Genomic DNA, 18,297 nt, shown 5'->3' with positions numbered 1-18,297 from the left:
TAGTATTAAAGAAGGGATAATCCCATCAACCTGGGAAGAAGCCAATGCAGCTATTATAGTGAAGAAAGGAGGAGACCAACAAGATGTAAATAGCTATAGACCTATTTCTTTTTTAAACCCCGATTATAAGCTTTTTGCGTACATTTTTGCAAATCCCAGGACTCCGCATGAAGCAGCTGTAGGAGTTGAAGGGGAATCATAGTCCATCCTCATTCTGCCATGCAGGAACTCTCAATCAAAGCATCCCCATTGACAGATGGCCATTCAGCCTCTGCTTAAAGACCTCCAAGGAAGGAGATTCCACTACACTCCGAGGAAGGAGTGTGTTCCACTGTCACAGCCCTTACTCTCAGCTAATGTTGAGCTGGAATCTCTTTTCTTGGAGTGCTTGAACCCATTGCTTCATTGTGTCCTATTCTCTAGAGCAGCAGAAAACAAGCTTGCTCCCTCCTCAATATGACATCCCTTCAAGTATTTAAACAAGGCTATCATATCACCCCTTAACCTTCTCCAGAGGGATCATGTTCCTAGGATGTCCCCCCATTGCGCAGTGTCTTCTAATCCTCTCCACTTGCAGGACTTCATAACATTTTATCTGAACATCTTGCAGAAGGCCAGAGGTGTGAGCTATGTCAGAGATGTTAGCAATGTGAGTGATGGTTCCCAGCCAAAGAATGCAGATCCCTGTCCTCCTCCTGAGAAGTCTTCTCTTTCTCTCTGGTGAGTTAGCCCAAGGCTTAGCTAAAGAGGTTTTCCATGCTTGCTTATGCTGGAGCAACACCAGTCTTCCCTGGTCTCATTCTTCTGAAGGCAGGGAAGGGTAATTTGCCTGAAGGATGTCTTTTTCCTCCCCTCTGTTTTTAAAATTAGGTTTGGAACCATATCTGGTGATGAAGGATCCCGTCCATCAAGTGACTAGAATTGCTGGACAAGGAGCCTCTTTCCCAGTGAATGTGACATCTGGAAAAACCGTGTGGGAAATCGTCTACGACATGTATCCGGATTCGGGTGGGGCGTACCAACTGGCTAACTTCAGAGATGGGTTCCTGAATACCTCTAACCCAATGGACGCAGAGAGGCTGGAAATGGCGGACCCGACCACACTCCGGATCAAGGCCCTGCATGAGAACGAGACGGGGGCTTTGAAAGTTGAAGTGAGGTACTCAACCTCTGAAATTGAACTTTTCCTGTTCAAAATTGTGGTTTCTGGTAAGCTCACATTCAAAATTGTGGTTTCTGGTAAGCTTGCATTTCATTTTCTGTGTCTGGTTGGCATGAAAATGAGCAGGGGATGAGATTTCCCCCTATCTTTTAACTTTACAGGTCCTCAAAATGCCGACTCGACTGAGGTGCCCAAAAGCAACCCTCCCCAAGAGGAGTGTAAGTTGTTGGTTATTAACCTATCACCCTGTCCCCCCTAATTTTGCTCCACAATCCACAAGAACAACAGAAAGATTATGATGATGATGATGATGTATTACAGGGAAGCTGGCATTGTGGGCATTGGCATCAGTTCTTTTCATCATTCTTGCCTTCTTCCTGTGCAAAGCTTGTAATCGAAGGAAAAGCACCCAAAGGCAGGAAGACACAGGTATCTCATTCATTGAATTTATATCCCCTCCTTCTCCCGAGATGATATTCAAGGCAGCTTACAACAATTTAAAAAGCTAAAAGATTAGTTTAAAACAGCTTTAAAAATTTAATCCCCGTGTTATAGTTTTTTGGGGGTTTTTCGGGCAATGTGGCCATGTTGTCGAAGAGTTTATTCCTGACGTTTCGCCAGCATCTGTGGCTTTGGCATCTTCGGAGAATCTTCTGAAGGTGCCAAAGCCACAGATGCTGGCGCAACACCAGAAATAAAGTCTTCTAAGACATGGCCACAAAAAACTATGGATGCCGGCCGAGAAAGCCTTTGACTTCCCAGTGTTATTGTTAGAAACATGGTTAAAAACCATTTCAGATGACCCAATGTCTCTGTTGATCCTGGGGCAGAATTTGGTGTGACGGCTTGTCTTGTGATTTATTTCCAATCCCGACGTTTCCGCAGAGGAAGGGAACCACCTTGAGCGCCTTCCTGCAGGAACACATCCCGAGAGAAATGGGTACAGCTCCCCGGAAAGGGATTTGCAGACTCCCATGGAGGACCAGGTGAGATTACCTTGCCAAGAGGTTGAATGTTTTGCTTGGCTGCGACCGATCACTAGGAATAACAGTAAAAATACATTACTATAACTTCTACAATTTAATTTCTGTGACACCTTTCTCCCCAAAAGGGACCCAAGGTGCCTCACAAACAAGCAACAAACACACATTAAAAATTTGTTAAAACTAAACCATTAAAACTTCACATAAAAAATCAATATAAAATTACAAACGTTAAAATCACAAGAAAAGCGATAGGCCATACATAGCTCATTTGATTCCTGAAGCCCCTCGGCTCCAGACTCAGGGGATCAGAGATTCTCCTTTTATTAGGACATGCCTTCCGTTTCACCCTTCGGTCCAGGAAATACACAATGGGATGTGTAGTTTTATGTTATCACAACTAAAAAGGACGTTGAGAAACTGGAACTGTGACCAGAGGAGGGCCACCAAAATGGTGAAGGGTCTGGAAACCATGAAGCTCTATGAGGAGAGACGTAGGGAGCTGGGGATGTTTAGCCTGGAGAAGAGACAGTTAAGAGGTGATATGAGAGCCCTGTTTAAGTATCTGAAGGGATGTCATATTGAGGATGGAGATCAAGCTTGTTTTCTGCTGCTCAAGAGAATGGGACCCAGTGGAGCAATGGATGCAAGCTACAAGAAAAGAGATTGCAGATTCTTCATTCTTCCCAGATGAATAAGAGAAGGTTAAGAGGTGATATGATAGCCTTGTTTAAGTGTCTGAAGAGATGTCATATTGGGGAGGGACCAAGCTTATTTTCTGCTGCTCCAGAGAACAGGACACAATGGAGCAATGGATGCAAGCTGCAGGAAAAGAGATTCCATCTAAATATTAGGAAGAACGTCCTGATAGTATTTACTGTTTGACAGTGGAAGACATTGCCATGGAGAGTTGCAGGGTCTTCTTCCTTAGCGGTCTTTAAACAGAGGCTGGATGGCCATCTGTCATTGGGGATGCTTTGATTGAGAGTTCCTGCATGGCAGAATGGGGTTGGACTGGATGGTCCTTTAGGTCTCTTCTAACTCTTATGATTCTATGAGTTCCTGCATGGCAGAAGAATGGGGTTGGACTGGATCAGGGCCCTTCTTGGGGTCTCAATTCTATGATCAAATTCAAATGTTATTGCTTTTGACCAAAGGTCATTGCACAGCACAACAATATAACAATACATATAACAATATAAAAATACATGTAAATTGTATCTAAAATGCGAGTATCTCGTATCTGGTATAGACTTTCTAAACAAACGAACAACAGTTGTCATTATGGGTTAAAAATTTTGTCAAATATAGTCATCACCTTTACAGTTTATGGCTATCCCTGTTATATACTTGTTCCTGATTTTTTTAGCTGCTAAGGCAAACAAAGCTACTTTCCAGGTTACATATTTATTCAGGTCCAGTAGATGAAAAATCATATCCTATGGGTTTTGACTGGGACTGGTTTCTATTATAGATGTAATGAACCTTTCTCTTGGTTCTTGGTAGAGAGGACAAAATAACATGTAATGAACAAGATCCTCCACCTCTTGACAACCATGTAATCTTTAGCCTTCTCCGCCAGAGAGCTCTCGTGCTGCGATCAACTAGAAACCCAGCAATTCAGGCACTCCTGTTTGTCTCTTTGCTCTGCAGGTTGGTGGGAATGAAGGCCATCCCTTCCTACACCCTTTCAGCAGCAATAAGGAGGAACAGGAGCAGCCGCATTGGTCCTCGGAGGACATGAAGGTGGCCATGGATGGTACTGAGAGAAGCCATGGCTTTGTGGAGGGAGGCTCCCTGCCGAGAGGAACAGAAGCGAGGGTTCGCAGACGGGACAAGAGGTCTCAAAGCATGTGCTGCCTCCCCGGGGCAGAAATCCGTGACGTAAAAGAGAAGTTGACAACATGCGTCAAGCGCGCTGACCGTCGCTCCTTCCATTCGGAGCACATGGGGACCAATGGCACTACAAGGCCCAGCCTTCAGGATTTCACAAGTGATGATGAAGGTGATGATGATGATGAGGCTCTGGGTAGGAAGCTGAAGGACCAGGATGCTGGGACGCTCACTCCGCTTCTCTTCCCTCTTGAAGGAAAGGAGGCAAGAAGCATGGAGGCCAACGGTCCCAGGAACTGATTTGGCCATGAGCCACCGTATGGCCCTTGGGGTTTCTTCTACCTCTAGGATTCGGTAGTGTTTACACAAAATGAGCCAGTATTTCAGCCATTCACTCACAGCAGTGTTGTGAGTTCGAATCCAGCTAGAGACTCCAGGGTCCATGCAGCCAAAACGAGTCCCCAGCTTTTGTCGGGGATGACTTGTTTACTCATTGCAGTTTGCACTATTTAGAGACCGCTTTTGCAATATGAAGCAGTTTAGCTACTGCTATTTTCCTGTGCCTTATCCCAAATAGCCTGTGGGGGGGATAAAGCTGCTTGGGTGTTTTTATGGGGTTTTTAAAGGGTCCCCCCCTTTTCCTATAGGTCTAGTTGCTTATTTATATTGCTAGGGTTTGGTTCCAGGGCTCCCCATCGTTTAGGAAGCACTTTCTGCCTGTTACTAATTTGTGTATTTAATTTGTATACTAATTTGTGTGTTTAATAAATAAAATTCATTTTCAAACACATTTTTTTAATAAACGAATAAATATTGCGACGCCTCGCCATCCTTCGTTGTAGGCCTTGAGACATCTGGGCACCCTACTTGGTTTAGGCTGGATTTATTAAATTTATTAATTAATTAACTTTTTATTTATTTATTTATTTATTATGTTTATTATTATATTTATTTCTATCTATAACATTTTTAAAATGGCCCCTCAGCTGAATGAAAAGGGGAAAGGGAAAAAAACTCAATTTCCCAGAGTGCTCCGCGCGAAGGAGTTTCCGTTCCGCCTCTTGGGACGGAACTACGCTTCCCAGGGTGCTCCGCGCGAAGGAGCGTCCGTTCCGCCTCCTGTGAGGGGACTACGCTTCCCAGGGTGCCCTGCGCGGGACCTGCCAAGAAAGTGGCCGCTGATTGGCGGAGAGCGGGAAAAGGCAGGGAGGCGAGCGGCGAAGAGGCAGGAGAAGAAGAAGAGCGGAAGGCGAGGGAGGGAGAGGGTCTCCGGTGGTGCCTTTGCTGCTGCGTCTTTCGGGGTCCTTTGAGGCGGAGAGGGTCGAAGATGGTGCTGGAGAGCACGATGGTCTGGTGAGGAGGAAGGGCAGCCAGCCATGGAGGGCCAGGCCCCAGTTTCCCTGAGTCACTCTGGGCCTCCCAGGGAGGAAGGGGGTCTCAAGGGGGTGGGAAGGGAAGGGAAGGGAAGGGGGGACTTGGGGGGAATGCTGGGGTTTAAGGGGAAATGGAGGGGCAAACTGGGGGGAAGGACTGGGGGTGAGTCCCCTTAACTCTTTAAGGGGGTTCCTTGGTGCCCCAAAGCACATGGTTGAGGATTTTTTTGGGGGGCTGGATGGGTCTCAGGGGGAGGGACTGGACGCTAAGGGTGAAATTGGGGGCGAAGTGGGGCGTAAAGAATGGGGAGAGCCCCCCAAAGCCCTCAGAGGAGGTTTCCGGGCCCAGGTTGGGTCTCAAGAAGAGGGACTGGGCCTTAAGGGGGAAATTAAGGGGTGAAGGACTAAGGGGGAGCCCCCTACCTTTCAAAGTATATGGTTGAGGTCTTGGGGGGGCAGGTTGGATTTCAGGGTGATATTGGGGGCGAAGTGGGGTGGGAAGAGAAGGGTGAGACCCCTCCCAGGCCCTCAGAAGAGGTTTTGGGGGGCAGGCCTTGGGTCTCAAGGGGGAAGGCTGGGATTTAAGGGTGAAACTGGGGTGCAATTTCTTCCAACACATGAAGTTTGAGGGGCAGGTTGGGTCTACAGGGAAGGAATAATAATAATAATAATAATAATAATAATAATATTTGTATTAGACCCTAAGGGTGATATGGGGGGGGGGCAAAAATGAGGTGGAAAATAATGTGGGCGTGAGAGATCCTCCCCTACACCTGATGTTTTTGGGGGGGGCAGGCTCCAGGGAATGGCTTAGACCCAAAGGGTGAAATTGGGGGGCAAAGTGGGGTGGAAGGAGTGAGAGGTCTTTAGCCCTACAGCCTTCAGAGGAGGTTTTGGGGGGCGGGTTGGGTTTTAGGGGAAAGGATTGGACCCTAAGGGTGAAATTGGGGGGCAAAGTGGTGTGGAAATAGCGGGGCTTCCTTTGCACCCCAAAGGAAACGTTTCGGGGTTTTGGTACTCATCCTATGCTTCAGGAAAGCCTCCCCATCCAGGAGGAGCCTATGGGGACATCTGTCCCAGACACAATGCACTTCGAACCCACTTTAACTACCAGGGCTCCATGCTACAGAATCCTGGGAGCAACACACAGCTAAGAAAACTATTGACACACAAGTTTCAAATAAACAATTAAGCCAGAATTCTGTTTAAAACAGACAAGAGACAGAGTTTGCAACGAATAAATATCTCAGTTAAACCTTTGAATTTAATTGTTCAACCGTTTAAATTGTTCCAGTGTCGACAACAGCGAATACATGAGGAACGGGGACTTCCTACCGACTCGGCTCCAGGCCCAGCAAGATGCGGTCAACATCGTCTGTCACTCGAAGACCCGCAGCAACCCCGAAAACAACGTGGGCCTCATCACTTTAGCCAAGTGAGCCTCATTCGGGGTCCTGACTTTCAAAGGCACATGGGGCTAACAACAACAGGACTCCATTTTGTTGTGGGGCGCATGGATCAAGGCAGCTTTCTAGAATAGGAATAAGAGGGAGCTCAGGCCCTGAGGCCAAATTTGCCCCTCTTGGGATCCTAGTCTGCCCCTCTAGGGCTTCCCCAGAGGTCCATATACATCATTACGCCCCCAAATTCCCAATTTTTATGACTTTCCCCCTCTCAAAAACAGTGAAATACTTATTATTATTGTTATTATTATTATGTTTATACTCCACCTTCTTTCCAATACAGGGACTCAAGGTGGCTTACAGATGTAAAACATTCCAAGTTAAAACACTATAAATATACAAAATACAAGTTTAAAATACAATTGAACAATACAAACCATTGATAAACATTACTAAAATTTAAAACTATGAAGCAAAAAACAAAACAGCATCCTATTATTATTAGTAATATTACTTCTAAAACTCCAGGCAGTAATACTTTATGCGATACTAATGGGAGGAATGTGGCTTCCCAAGCCCCTCCTGGGGCAAAAATTCACTGAGGGTGCGTCTACATTGTAGAAATAGTGCAATTTGACACCACTTTTAAGTACTGTAGCTCCTTCCTATGGAATCCTGGGATTTGTCATTTAACCAAGGCTTTTCGCCTTCTCTGCCAAAGAGTGCTCTTGCCTCACAAATCCTGGATTCTGTAGGCGGTTTAAAGGGGTGCCAATGTGCATTATTGTATCCCGCCTCTCCCTATTTTGGATCCCTATATTGGATTCTACATTGTTGATGCACCCCAAGTCCAACTGTGTTAATGTTGGGAACGCTGGGTTGTTGTTTGTTGTTCTCTGAAAAGTGCAGTGCCCTGATGGACGCAATTCTCTTTTTGGGGGGGAAAGGGCGCTCCCTCTACACTTGACCCATCTCTGCCATCTGTGTGTGTGTCTTTCAGTAACTGTGAGGTCCTGACCACTCTCACTCCGGACACGGGCCGCATCCTGTCCAAGTTGCACTCGGTGCAGCCCAAGGGGAAGATCACCTTCTGCACCGGCATCCGGGTGGCTCACGTAAGTAGCACCTCCACCCTGTTTCCCTGGGGTCCTAAATAGGAGGGGGACAGAAAGAAAGGCCTTCTGTGGGGGATCCTATTGCTCTAACCTGACGTTTCCCAAATACTATGATTCTGGGAGAGAACCTCTAGAAAGCAAGAGGGGATCCTGGGATGGGTCATCTATTTGTAAGTCACTTTTGTCTTGCGATTGCAGCTGGCTTTGAAACACCGCCAAGGGAAGAACCACAAAATGCGGATCATTGCCTTCGTGGGGAGCCCTGTGGAGGACAATGAGAAAGACGTGAGTGGTTCTGGGTTTGTGGAGGGACACTTAAAATGCTCTTTTTTCCTATCTTTAACTTCCTTGGAGGAACCAGGACTGTTTATTGCTGGATTGTAAAAGGTTTTGTGCTCATCACAGTTTTCACTTCAGTTGCCTTGGCATTGCCTTCAGCCTCTGGTGGATGAGCGGTGGGGACAGAGGGTCTGTGGGCAAAGACACCCCAAGTGTCACCCCAAGTGATACTGCCCCCCTCTCTCTGAGCCCCATTTTGTATCCCCAGTGTGACCAAACCTCTCTTCCTTCCAGCTGGTGAAACTAGCCAAGCGGCTGAAGAAGGAAAAGGTCAACGTGGACATCATCAACTTTGGGGAAGAGGTGAGTGTGTCTCGCATCCACATCCCACCCTGCCACCTCTTTCCTACCCACCTGTGACCCCCTTTTCCATCTTTCCCCTTCCGCTCAGGAGGCCAACACGGACAAGCTAACTGCCTTCATCAACACCCTCAATGGCAAGGACGGCACTGGCTCCCACCTGGTGACGGTGCCCCCAGGGCCCAGCCTGGCTGATGCCCTCATCAGCTCCCCGATTTTGGCTGGAGAAGGGGGAGCCATGCTGGGGCTCGGGGCCAGCGACTTCGAGTTTGGGGTGGACCCCAGTGCCGACCCAGAGCTGGCCCTGGTGAGTGCCGCCAGTGGATGAGTGGTGGGGACAGAGGGTCTGTGGGCAAAGACAAGGCCTCTACATTGGCGAGGTGGGCCCCACTTATCCAAGCTGGTGTCCCCATAGGCTCTCCGGGTGTCGATGGAGGAACAGCGGCAGAGGCAGGAGGAGGAGGCCCGCCGGGCCGCAGCGGCATCTGCAGCCGAAGCTGGGATCCCAACCACCGGCGGGGATGGTGAGATCTTATTTAATTTCATTAATTCGTTCAGGTATTTCCTGGCCCATGACAACTTCTCAGGTGATGAACAAATAAAAGCAATTGTAGTTGGTCCTCTTTATCCACAGATTCTTTATCTGCAGGTTCACAGATTAAAATCATTCCAATATAAATTCCAAGTAGCAAACTTTGATTTTGAAGTTTTATATAAGGGGTGACATATAAGTTTGCAAAACAGTCTAAAAAAGAAAGATGGGAGGAGTAAGTCTACTATTAGAAAGCCAACTAACTATTCCTACTAGGCTGCCAGTGGGCTGCTTTCACTGCCGTCCCTGTGATTGTATTGCACAACACCTCTCATTATCCTTGTCCAGGAGATCCATATCCATCCTTCCGCCCAGTCCTAAGGTATATGTCGGCTAATGGTCTGTGTCTCTCCTTTCCCCCCTCTAGATTCAGATGACACTCTGCTCAAGATGACCATCGGTCAGCAGGAGTTTGGCCGCGCCGGCCTCCCGGACCTCAGCACCATGACCGAGGAGGAGCAGATTGCCTATGCGATGCAGATGTCTCTCCAAGGAGCCGGTGAGCAGAAGGAAGGAGCCGATCCAAGGCTTTCTCTCAAAGCAGAAGCGGCTCATTTTGGACCCCCAGCAAGGCAGGGCTTGTTAGCAGAGTTTGTGGGGCAACCACCCAGGAGCCCGTAAGAGCCAACTTTGCTTGAACTCCATTGGCCTCAGCAAATGTCCTGAGCACAGAGAAAATATCATGACAGTAACTCTAGAATCTCACCCTTTAAATTGAGTTTTCATAGTTTGCTCATAATTCCTCTCTTGGTGGTGGGACATAATTGTAGAAGTGGCACATTTAAAGAGTTGTGACACTCCTGTTTTCAGAGTTTGGGCAAGGCGAAACAGCTGAGGCGGACAGCAGTGCCGACATGGACACCTCAGAACCCGCAAAGGTGAGTGACCAAGAGCGGAGGGTCCTCTGGCTGTCGAACGGTCCAAGAACCCAGGGGCATTGGTTCATTCACTACAAGGAAGGCCCCCAGGACCAGATTAGCAATGCCCTTGATGCCATTGCATCAGGTCCCTCGCTAGCTCAGGTGGCCCAGTATGGAAGGAGGAAGGAAAGGATCTCTTGGCTTCCTTTTTTACTTCCTTTTCCAGGTGGAGACAGAAATCTAGGGTCTGTTCACACTACACAATTCTAGTGCTATGATTCCACTTGAACTGCCATGGTTCCATCATGGAGTTTTTAGCTTTTTGGAGGGGGGACTAGAGCCCTGAAACCCACTGAGTGACCTTGGACAGGCCACACTCTCTCAGCTTCAGAGGATGGCAATGGCAAACCTCTAAAACAAAAGCCTGCCAAGAAAACCCCAGGATTGCTTCACCTTTGGTGCTCCATAAGTCAGAGATTACTTGAAGGCACACAGAGAGCTCACCATTCCCATTCCCAAGTTCCCTTGAGGCAAAAGCACCTTGGTATCCATGATCTCAGGGCCCTTGTTTTGAGCCTGAGGCACGATTGAAGCCACCTTTTCTCTTTCGCGTCCGCCCTCAGGAGGAAGACGACTACGACGTGATGCAGGACCCCGAATTCCTCCAGAGCGTGCTGGAAAACCTGCCGGGCGTGGACCCCAACAACGAAGCCATCCGCAACGCCATGGGGTCGCTGGCCAGCCAGGCCTCCAAGGAGAGCAAAGACAAGAAGGAGGAGGAGAAGAAATGATGGTGTGGACATGGCCCTCCGTCCCTGGTATGAGAGCAGCCTTCCGGAGCACCTTCTCCCTCTTTCTTTTCTGCACGTCCCGGTTCTTGTAGTCCGATGGCCGTCGGCGTCTGTAACCTTTCTCCCCCAGGATAGCTGGTGGGGGGCAGTGTCACTAGGGTGGGGGCTCAATGAGGCTCTTTTCGGTCAGCGGGGTTGGGGTTTAGCAGGTGGTCATAATAATAAACAAAAAACTCTTACATTTTCTCCTCTTCTCGGCTTAGTTTATTGTTAAGGCCCTCCATAAAACTCTGTCCAAAGCGAGCCACAGGAATGGGATGCAGTCGATTAGTCAGCAGAGAGTTAAAGTAAAGATCTCTTTTGTAGTAGATTTCTGATTTGGGGAATTTTTCCTAACAATGTAATTTCTTATCAGATCGTCTGCGGTTTCTACTGAACGTGGCAAAGTCATGAAGGGAAAGCTTGAGCAAGTTGGGGGGATTATACAGCCACAGAGTTGGAAGAGACCCCTCCACAATGGACCATCCAGTCTAACCCATTCTGCCATGCAGAAACTCACAATGAAAGCATTCCGGACAGATGGCCATCCAGCCTCTGTTGAAAAATCCTCTAAACAAGACTTTACCACTTTCCAACTGAGTGTTTTTCACCATCGAACAGCTCTTACTGTCAGGAGGTTCTTCCTAATGTTGAGGTGGAATCTCTTTTCCTGTAGCTTCCATCCATTGCTCTATATCCTATTCTCCGGAGCTGCAGAAAACAAGCTTGCTCCATGCTCAACATGACATCCCTTCAAATATTTAAACAGGTCTATCATATCCCCTCTTAACCTTCTCTTCTCCAGGCTGAACATACCCAGCTCCCTAAGTCTCTCCTTATAGGGCTTTCTGGTCCCTTCGCCATTTTGGTCACCCTCCTTTGGACACGCTCTAACTTGTCAACATCCTTCTTGAATTGCGCTGCCCAGAACTGGACACATTATTCCAAGTGAGGCCTGACCAAAGCAGAATAGATAGCTCTAATACTTCCCTTGCTCTAGACACTATACTTATGTTGATGCAGCCTAAAATCGCATTGGCATTGTTAGCTGCCACATCACACTCTTGACTTAATGTTCAACTTGTGGTCTACTAGGACTCCTAGATCCCTTTCACATGAGTCAGGTGTCCCCCATATTAAGGGTATCAGTTGTGGTTGCAAGTGTCTTTCTTCCCCTCTCTTCTTCCCCAGATACAGTGCGCCCGCGCCATATGCAGCCTTGAGCATACGCGCTCAAGCTGCGGGGCGCGCACGGGGCGGAAGGGGCAGCGCGTCCCATTCAATTGAATGGACATGCGCGCCTGTTGCGCCCTGCGCCGCCGCACACGTGCCCCATTGTTTCCAATGGGGCTCGAGCATAGGCGGAATTCGCCTTATGCCGAGGGATCCGGAACGGTTCCCCGCGTAAGGCGAGGACGGACTGTACTGATTAAAAGAACGAACCCTTGATGAGTTTTTACTGAAGGGATGCCAGAGGTTTGGCCTGTACAGTATGATCCCTGTTCTTCTCCCTGCTGTCTAGAAACTTGGTGGTGATTTTTAAAACATACCTAGCTTTGATTCTTAAGGGGTTGAATTGCATTCTCTGCTATACAATTGTGGTATTCCCCATCCCACCCCAATGCCTCCAGAGTTAACCCCCCCTTTTAAAAAAGCAAATGGACGAAATGACCACGTATCTTCATTTCTTTTAATTTCTATTGATTTAGTTATTGATGGGTCAAGGAACAAGAAGGAGAGGGGAAAACCCAAACTTTGGGTCTGCAGAGGAACTGAATCTTGACTGCCTTCTTGCATCAAGTAGGAAACCAGAAATGATAGGTGTGTAAGTGTGCACCAAACACCAGTGTTGTGGTGTTCTCCCACATCAGGATTTTCGGGGAAGGAAGGAGAACTAAAGGGTCAGTTGCAGCCGCTTGGAGATCTTTCTCACTCGATTTATGCCAGTCTGTCCGTGGAGTGCCTTGGCGAAGCTGCAAAGAAGCAAACCGAAAGATGTCAAAAGTGATCTGATTTAATTCTGGCAATTAAACAAGTGGGTTTTTTTGTGCAAGTATGAATGCAAAGCTTCCAACATTTCCCAGGATGGATGTGGCCAGTCAAAATTGGAGAGGTCAAGATGGTAAAAGTTATGAAAGAGAAAGTACAGACAAGCTGGGAAGTATACTTTTAAGCCTTTGTCTTGTTCAAGAGTGCTGTAAGTATATTGCAAGCCAACAAGGATATTGCAACCCAGCCGGGTGGTCTGTGTTTGCATTAGACTACAACTCCCATTGCCCACAGCTGAGGGCTGTGCCACTTACAGATGAAACTGCTGACCATGTAGGTGGGTTTGTTGCTGCAAAGCAGAGCGGCCAAACTGCCCAGGGACCCAGGACCCATCAGCTGCACGTCCAAAGCGATGCCCAGCGTGGCATTTTTCTGCAATGATGGATTAGAACCCGGGTCAGGAAAAGCCACGTTCATTCCTTAGTCCTTTTCAGGAATTAGGTTGCGTGAGTCCTTAATAATAAGCTTAGAAAGCTAACCCTTTTTGTGTTAAGGTTGCATGAAAAGTCTGATAAAGAAAATTTCCTCCCAATTTGGAAGCAAGTTTGCAAACCTCTGCAATACAACTGTACAAATCTAAACCTTGCCAAAGAAACCCCAGGATAGGATGGTCCTAAGTCCGAAATTACTTGACAGTGGCAACTCCTTTGGGGAGAGCTCTTACCAAGACACCTTGGAAGTAGATCTCCAGATCTTGGCACGAAGGCAGTGGCTCGGAGGGGTCCATTTTGCGGGCCACACACCCTTCTGGCTGGCCATGGTAGACCATCAGGTGCTGATGGAGGAAGATACAGGGCAAAGGAGAGTGGGAGTCAATGGCCAGAAGGTCCCCATTGGCTGTGATTAAGGACTCCATTTTGTCTCTCTAGCAGCATTTGGAAACACTTTGGACTACCACATCCAGAATCCCCCATCCAGCCATGAGATTTGGCAAGGAAGAGAAAGCGGAGAAGAGAAATGAAAAACTTTGACTGGACTCTCCAACCAGCCATGCTCAAGGGGAGAGGTATTTCTTGTGAGGGGAAATAACATGCGATGGCAACCTCTATCCAGCCACCCACCCAAAAAATAACCCACGCCAGCCCTGCAATCGCTGAAACCGTGATGCTATAACTCACGTTTCTAAGGTCGCACGTGATTCCCGGCACCATGCCTTGCTCCCCCAATTCACTCAGGGCCAGCAAGAGGGAGGCTTCGTTCTGGACGTTGACTTGGGGAGGCAAGTAGCCGAAAGGGTCCCTCTTGAGTCGGGGAACAGAGAGAGAATCTATCAGGGACACGGATTGAAACTTTCGCCCTCATTAAGAGACAAGCGTTTAAGGATCTTTGCATCTGCCTGTCTGCCAATCTATCTTCCATCCATCATATCTATCTATCTGTCTATCCATCATCTATCATTTATCCATCAGGTCTCTATCCAGCCATCTGTCCATCTCCTCCTTTCCACCTTCCTTATTTTATTTTATTTCTGTCTATCCATCATCCCTTCCATCCGTCCGTCCGTCCATCTATCCAGCTATCTCCTTCCTTCCTTCCTTCCTTCCTTCCTTCCTTCCCTTTCTGTCCATCATTCCATCCATACATCCATCTGTCTATCCATCCATCCTCTATCTCTCCATCCATCCATCTGCTGCTGGCCATCCCTGTCTGTCTGTCCCAGGCCATGATCCCCACTTGGAGTCCCCTCCAGCGGCCCCTTTCGCCCAACTCTACCTGGGTGCAGGCAGCCCTTGTGAGGTAGGTGGCCAGGAGGACCCCCACCAGGCTGACGGTCAGGACGGAGATGGCACCCACCGTCAGGATGACCAGTCTGCGGCCGGAGGCTCCGGGGGGCTGGGTTAGCTCCAGGCTGGAATGAAGGGTCTGGAGGAGAAAATGGGGAGAGGAAGACCCTACAGTTGGATTTGGGAAGGAGAAGCAGAAGAAGAAGGGACCCTCCAGGGATGGTCAGCCCTGACCCTGAGCCAGCCAGGCCAGTCCAACACCTCTTGCCTGCATTTTGGAATACAAACCCAGAAGCATTGGGAAATTTAAACAACTTCAACACCCGTCATTATTTAGGCAGAAGCAGCCACAGAGGATTCCTAGGTGATACTTTTCCCTCTTTAGGTTATCATTGGATTGAGAGGATAAATACAAGACAGGCATCAATTGAGATTACTCTAGATGTGTTACTCTCCAGAATATCAGGCCAATAACACCCAAAACCCACCAAACAGGGATACCTTTACCAACCAAAAGGCACAAAATAAGGCGCGATGCACGCTTTCTAAGTTTCACCGGCTTCTGCATCAGGCAAGGTGTTAAAAACAATACAGGAGTGGAAAAAATACCCATAGGATCAGAAATGAAGGTGATGGGAGCTGCAGTCCATCCACATCCTGGGATATGGATGTTCTGTGAAGATCCAGAAATGACGCAGCTGCACTCTGCGCATGTCTCAAAGCACTCTCTACTTGGAGGGGGAAAAATAAGGACTCGGAGATTAAAATGCGGCATGCACAGGGAATGCAAATTTGTATTTGCAAATTTGGAAACCCCTTTGTAAGCACTTGGATGGATTTTTGCCCGTCACTTAGCCATTGGAAGGCAAAGGGAGACCTAAGAGTAGTAACCCTACTACTTACATAAGGAGGGCTTTTGAGGTGCAGACCCCCGGGCCAGGAATCTGGGTTCTTCTCCTCGCTGGCCATTTCCTCTTGATGGGAATCCTAGAATGGACCCAAAAACTGACGGAGGGAACGATAGAGGGCTCGCTTTTATAAAGCCTCCTTCCCTTTGGCCTCCGTCCGAGTTGAACAATGTCCCTCTGTGTCTCTGTCTCTCTGGCTGGCTTTCCTGATCTCTCCTGTGAAGTATTTCCAAAATACCTGAGCTACCCAAAAAGGTGTGACAAACCTATTTCATACATACATTTTGGGGTGAAAACTGGGACAGATGTGGCTGAGCAACATCAGGAGTGCAAAAGTTACTCCGGAGTTTGCTTTTGCCTGGTCCAACTGGGAAGGACTGGATTCGGCCCCTTCCTCTCCTCTCCATCTTTTGTTGAGTTATTAAATTAGAAATTGCATTTTTGTTCCCTAGAGTGCAAGGGGGGCCCTTGGCTTATGCTCAGAGGCAACCTTGCCTCTGCTATCCTCTCTGAAAACCTGACTCCCAAAAGCGAAACGCACCTACATTGCAGATGAACACGAGATACGCATCCTTAATGGATTTTCGGCTGATTTGCTCAGGTTCCACCAGGGAAGACAAGGGCCTTTTGAGAAAGCCAGGTAAGGACAGAATTGAATACATTGAATTAAAAAGCAAAGCACAGAGGGGTCTCTGTGTCCCACGGTTAAAACCAATCTGCTTGGAAAATGTCCAAAATGAGGAAGAAGGAGACGGGAGACAAAAGGAGGACTGTTTGCAAAAACATTGAGCCAGAGCCCAGTTGCAATTGGAGGAAAAGGAGATAAAAATCGAGGTTTTGGCTTCGTTGGGAAGGTGGAAAACAAAGGACAAGGGCTCAAAAGGGAGAAGCAATGGAGAAATATTGCCAGGTTTAAAGGATGAGGATTTGAGGACAAATCTCAGGGCAAGAGCGCTGTCTTGAAACGAGTGTGTACAGGTTGAGTCTCCCATCATCATCATCATTATATCCTGTCCTTTTCCCAAACTGGGAATCAGGACGGCGCAAAACATTTTAAAAACATTTTAAAATTGTATTATTCTTTTAATATTGTGAAGCCGCTCTGAGTCCCACTTCTGAGAAAAGAGCGGGATACAAATAATGTGATTTTATATATATGGTTTCTTTAATTGTTGTTACGTTTTATAATAATTTTTAATTTTTAATTGATTTTATCTGTAAGCTGCCTTCCTGGAAGGAAGGCGGGGTATAAATGAAATAATAATAATAACAACAATAAATATAATAATAATAAATATAACAACAACAGTACAATTAAAAACATACAAAAATAGTACATTAAAATAGGATTAAATTAAGAGGTAGGTCTTATTTATTTTTATTATTACTATATATTACAGTATTCCCATTTGTATGCAGCCTTTCTCCCAGAAGGGACCCTAAATGTTATCCTAAAACATTTGGGACCGGAAGTGATTTGGATTTTGGGATATTTGAGTTTATTTTGGAGATGGGACTTATATATCTAAACATTGAAATTGCATTTATTTTCTCCTTTCATCCTCAGTTTCCCTCCTTTGCTGCACATTATGCGCAAAATTCATTAACTCACGAAGGGTTTGATGGAGGCAAGACCTTCCAAATTGTTGTTGCGTCGAACGGAGGCCATTTTGATGCCGCACTGCGAAATTAATCCAGTTTGACACCGCTTTAACCACCATGAAGTTATGGAAGCCTGGGATTTGTAGTTCATTCTAGCACCAGAGCTTTTGGACAGAGAAGGCTAAATACAAACTACAAATCCACAATGGCACTTAAAGCAGTGTCAAACTGGGTTAATTCTACAGTGTAGATGCAGCCTTACTCAGAGCTAGGTTGGATCCCTCAGTTTGACATCACTTTAAATGGCCATGGCTCCATCCCAGAGGATCCTGGGATTCGTAGTTTGGCGAGGCACCAGTACTATTTACAAAACTACAAATCCCAGGATTCCATAAGAGTCAGCTATGGCGCTTAAAAGTGACGTCAAAGTGCCTTATTTCTACAGTGTAGATGGGCCTTGTGGTAACTGGCTGCCATTTTATACAAAGCCGGCCTTTTTCTCTCTCATTTTGAGAGAATTTGAAGCGTGAGGCGAGGAGTGGTTGGGAAAGGTACTTTTTTGGGGGGACTACAACTCCCAGAATCCCCTAGTTGGGAGCTGTAGTTACACAAAAGAAAGTAACGCTTTGAAGCCTGTGGTGCACTTATTTGTGGAACTTGAACATGAAAGGTGTGTCAGGTAAACTAGTGGCTCATTGTATAAATGGATACAGGAAGCAGGGTTGGTTTTACTTTTTTAATCCACACAAAACGGCTCAAAGGCCTCAGCCATTTTTTTCCCAGGCGCCCTTGCGCTCCTCTCTATACAAGACCACTCTCCCAGAAGCCTTTGCGGCCTCTGAACAAACGCCTGAGGCGCACCCTGGCCATTTACTGTATATACCAGGTGGCGGAGTCGGTGCTTTGAACGACAGTTATAACTCCGCCTTCATATTAGGGTTTCCGCCAATGAGATGGGAGTTGAGGTTATCGACAAGGTTTTTCTCCAATAGGATGCGGCGAACGAGAAGTCCCACTCCCGTTAGCCACGCCCCTCCCAGCTATGATTTCGCTGACGAGGAAACTGGCTGCCTCCGCAAACGCACACCTGCTTCTCTCTCAGGCAGCCGGCCAATTGAATCAAAGCTCCCGCCTTTCTGGCCCTGCAGTCCAATTGAACCTCGCCCTTTTGGGGGCAGCGCAACGAGTGACGTCAACTAGAACCAATAGTCAACAGGGAGGCGG

The 18,297-nt window shown here is 47.3% G+C and overlaps 3 protein-coding genes across 4 annotated transcripts; 2 read left to right on the top strand and 1 right to left on the bottom strand.

The window, feature by feature from the left end:
• The first annotated feature begins 474 nt into the window (after nucleotides 1–474).
• LOC121915771 lies at nucleotides 475–4,757 on the top strand. 2 transcript variants are annotated; one of them, XM_042440280.1, is made up of 7 exons: nucleotides 475–720; nucleotides 871–1,239; nucleotides 1,324–1,380; nucleotides 1,484–1,591; nucleotides 2,048–2,148; nucleotides 3,799–4,150; nucleotides 4,235–4,757. In XM_042440280.1, the coding sequence occupies exons 1-7, from the start codon at nucleotides 657–659 to the stop codon at nucleotides 4,276–4,278; spliced, it is 1,095 nt and encodes a 364-aa protein (XP_042296214.1). In that variant the 5' UTR covers nucleotides 475–656; the 3' UTR covers nucleotides 4,279–4,757. The 2 variants fall into 2 exon arrangements, with proteins under 2 accessions (XP_042296214.1, XP_042296213.1); XM_042440279.1 differs by having other exon boundaries at nucleotides 871–1,209; nucleotides 3,799–4,757.
• A 401-nt stretch (nucleotides 4,758–5,158) lies between these two features.
• Nucleotides 5,159–10,997, top strand: PSMD4 (proteasome 26S subunit ubiquitin receptor, non-ATPase 4). Its single transcript, XM_042441063.1, has 10 exons — nucleotides 5,159–5,331; nucleotides 6,646–6,786; nucleotides 7,755–7,869; nucleotides 8,068–8,154; nucleotides 8,443–8,511; nucleotides 8,600–8,815; nucleotides 8,924–9,032; nucleotides 9,468–9,599; nucleotides 9,911–9,978; nucleotides 10,584–10,997. The coding sequence occupies exons 1-10, from the start codon at nucleotides 5,306–5,308 to the stop codon at nucleotides 10,749–10,751; spliced, it is 1,131 nt and encodes a 376-aa protein (XP_042296997.1). The 5' UTR covers nucleotides 5,159–5,305; the 3' UTR covers nucleotides 10,752–10,997.
• Nucleotides 10,998–12,464: 1,467 nt separating this feature from the next.
• On the bottom strand, nucleotides 12,465–15,532 carry LOC121916171. The gene is made up of 6 exons (XM_042440990.1): nucleotides 15,467–15,532; nucleotides 14,553–14,702; nucleotides 13,958–14,080; nucleotides 13,504–13,614; nucleotides 13,094–13,211; nucleotides 12,465–12,763 (listed from the first exon to the last, which is right to left on the bottom strand). The coding sequence occupies exons 1-6, from the start codon at nucleotides 15,530–15,532 to the stop codon at nucleotides 12,729–12,731; spliced, it is 603 nt and encodes a 200-aa protein (XP_042296924.1). The 3' UTR covers nucleotides 12,465–12,728.
• Nucleotides 15,533–18,297: the final 2,765 nt, after the last annotated feature.

Source organism: Sceloporus undulatus, chromosome 9 (genome assembly GCF_019175285.1).
Source record: "Sceloporus undulatus isolate JIND9_A2432 ecotype Alabama chromosome 9, SceUnd_v1.1, whole genome shotgun sequence".
NCBI lineage: Eukaryota > Metazoa > Chordata > Lepidosauria > Squamata > Phrynosomatidae > Sceloporus > Sceloporus undulatus.
This window is presented reverse-complemented; position numbering and strand designations above follow the sequence as displayed.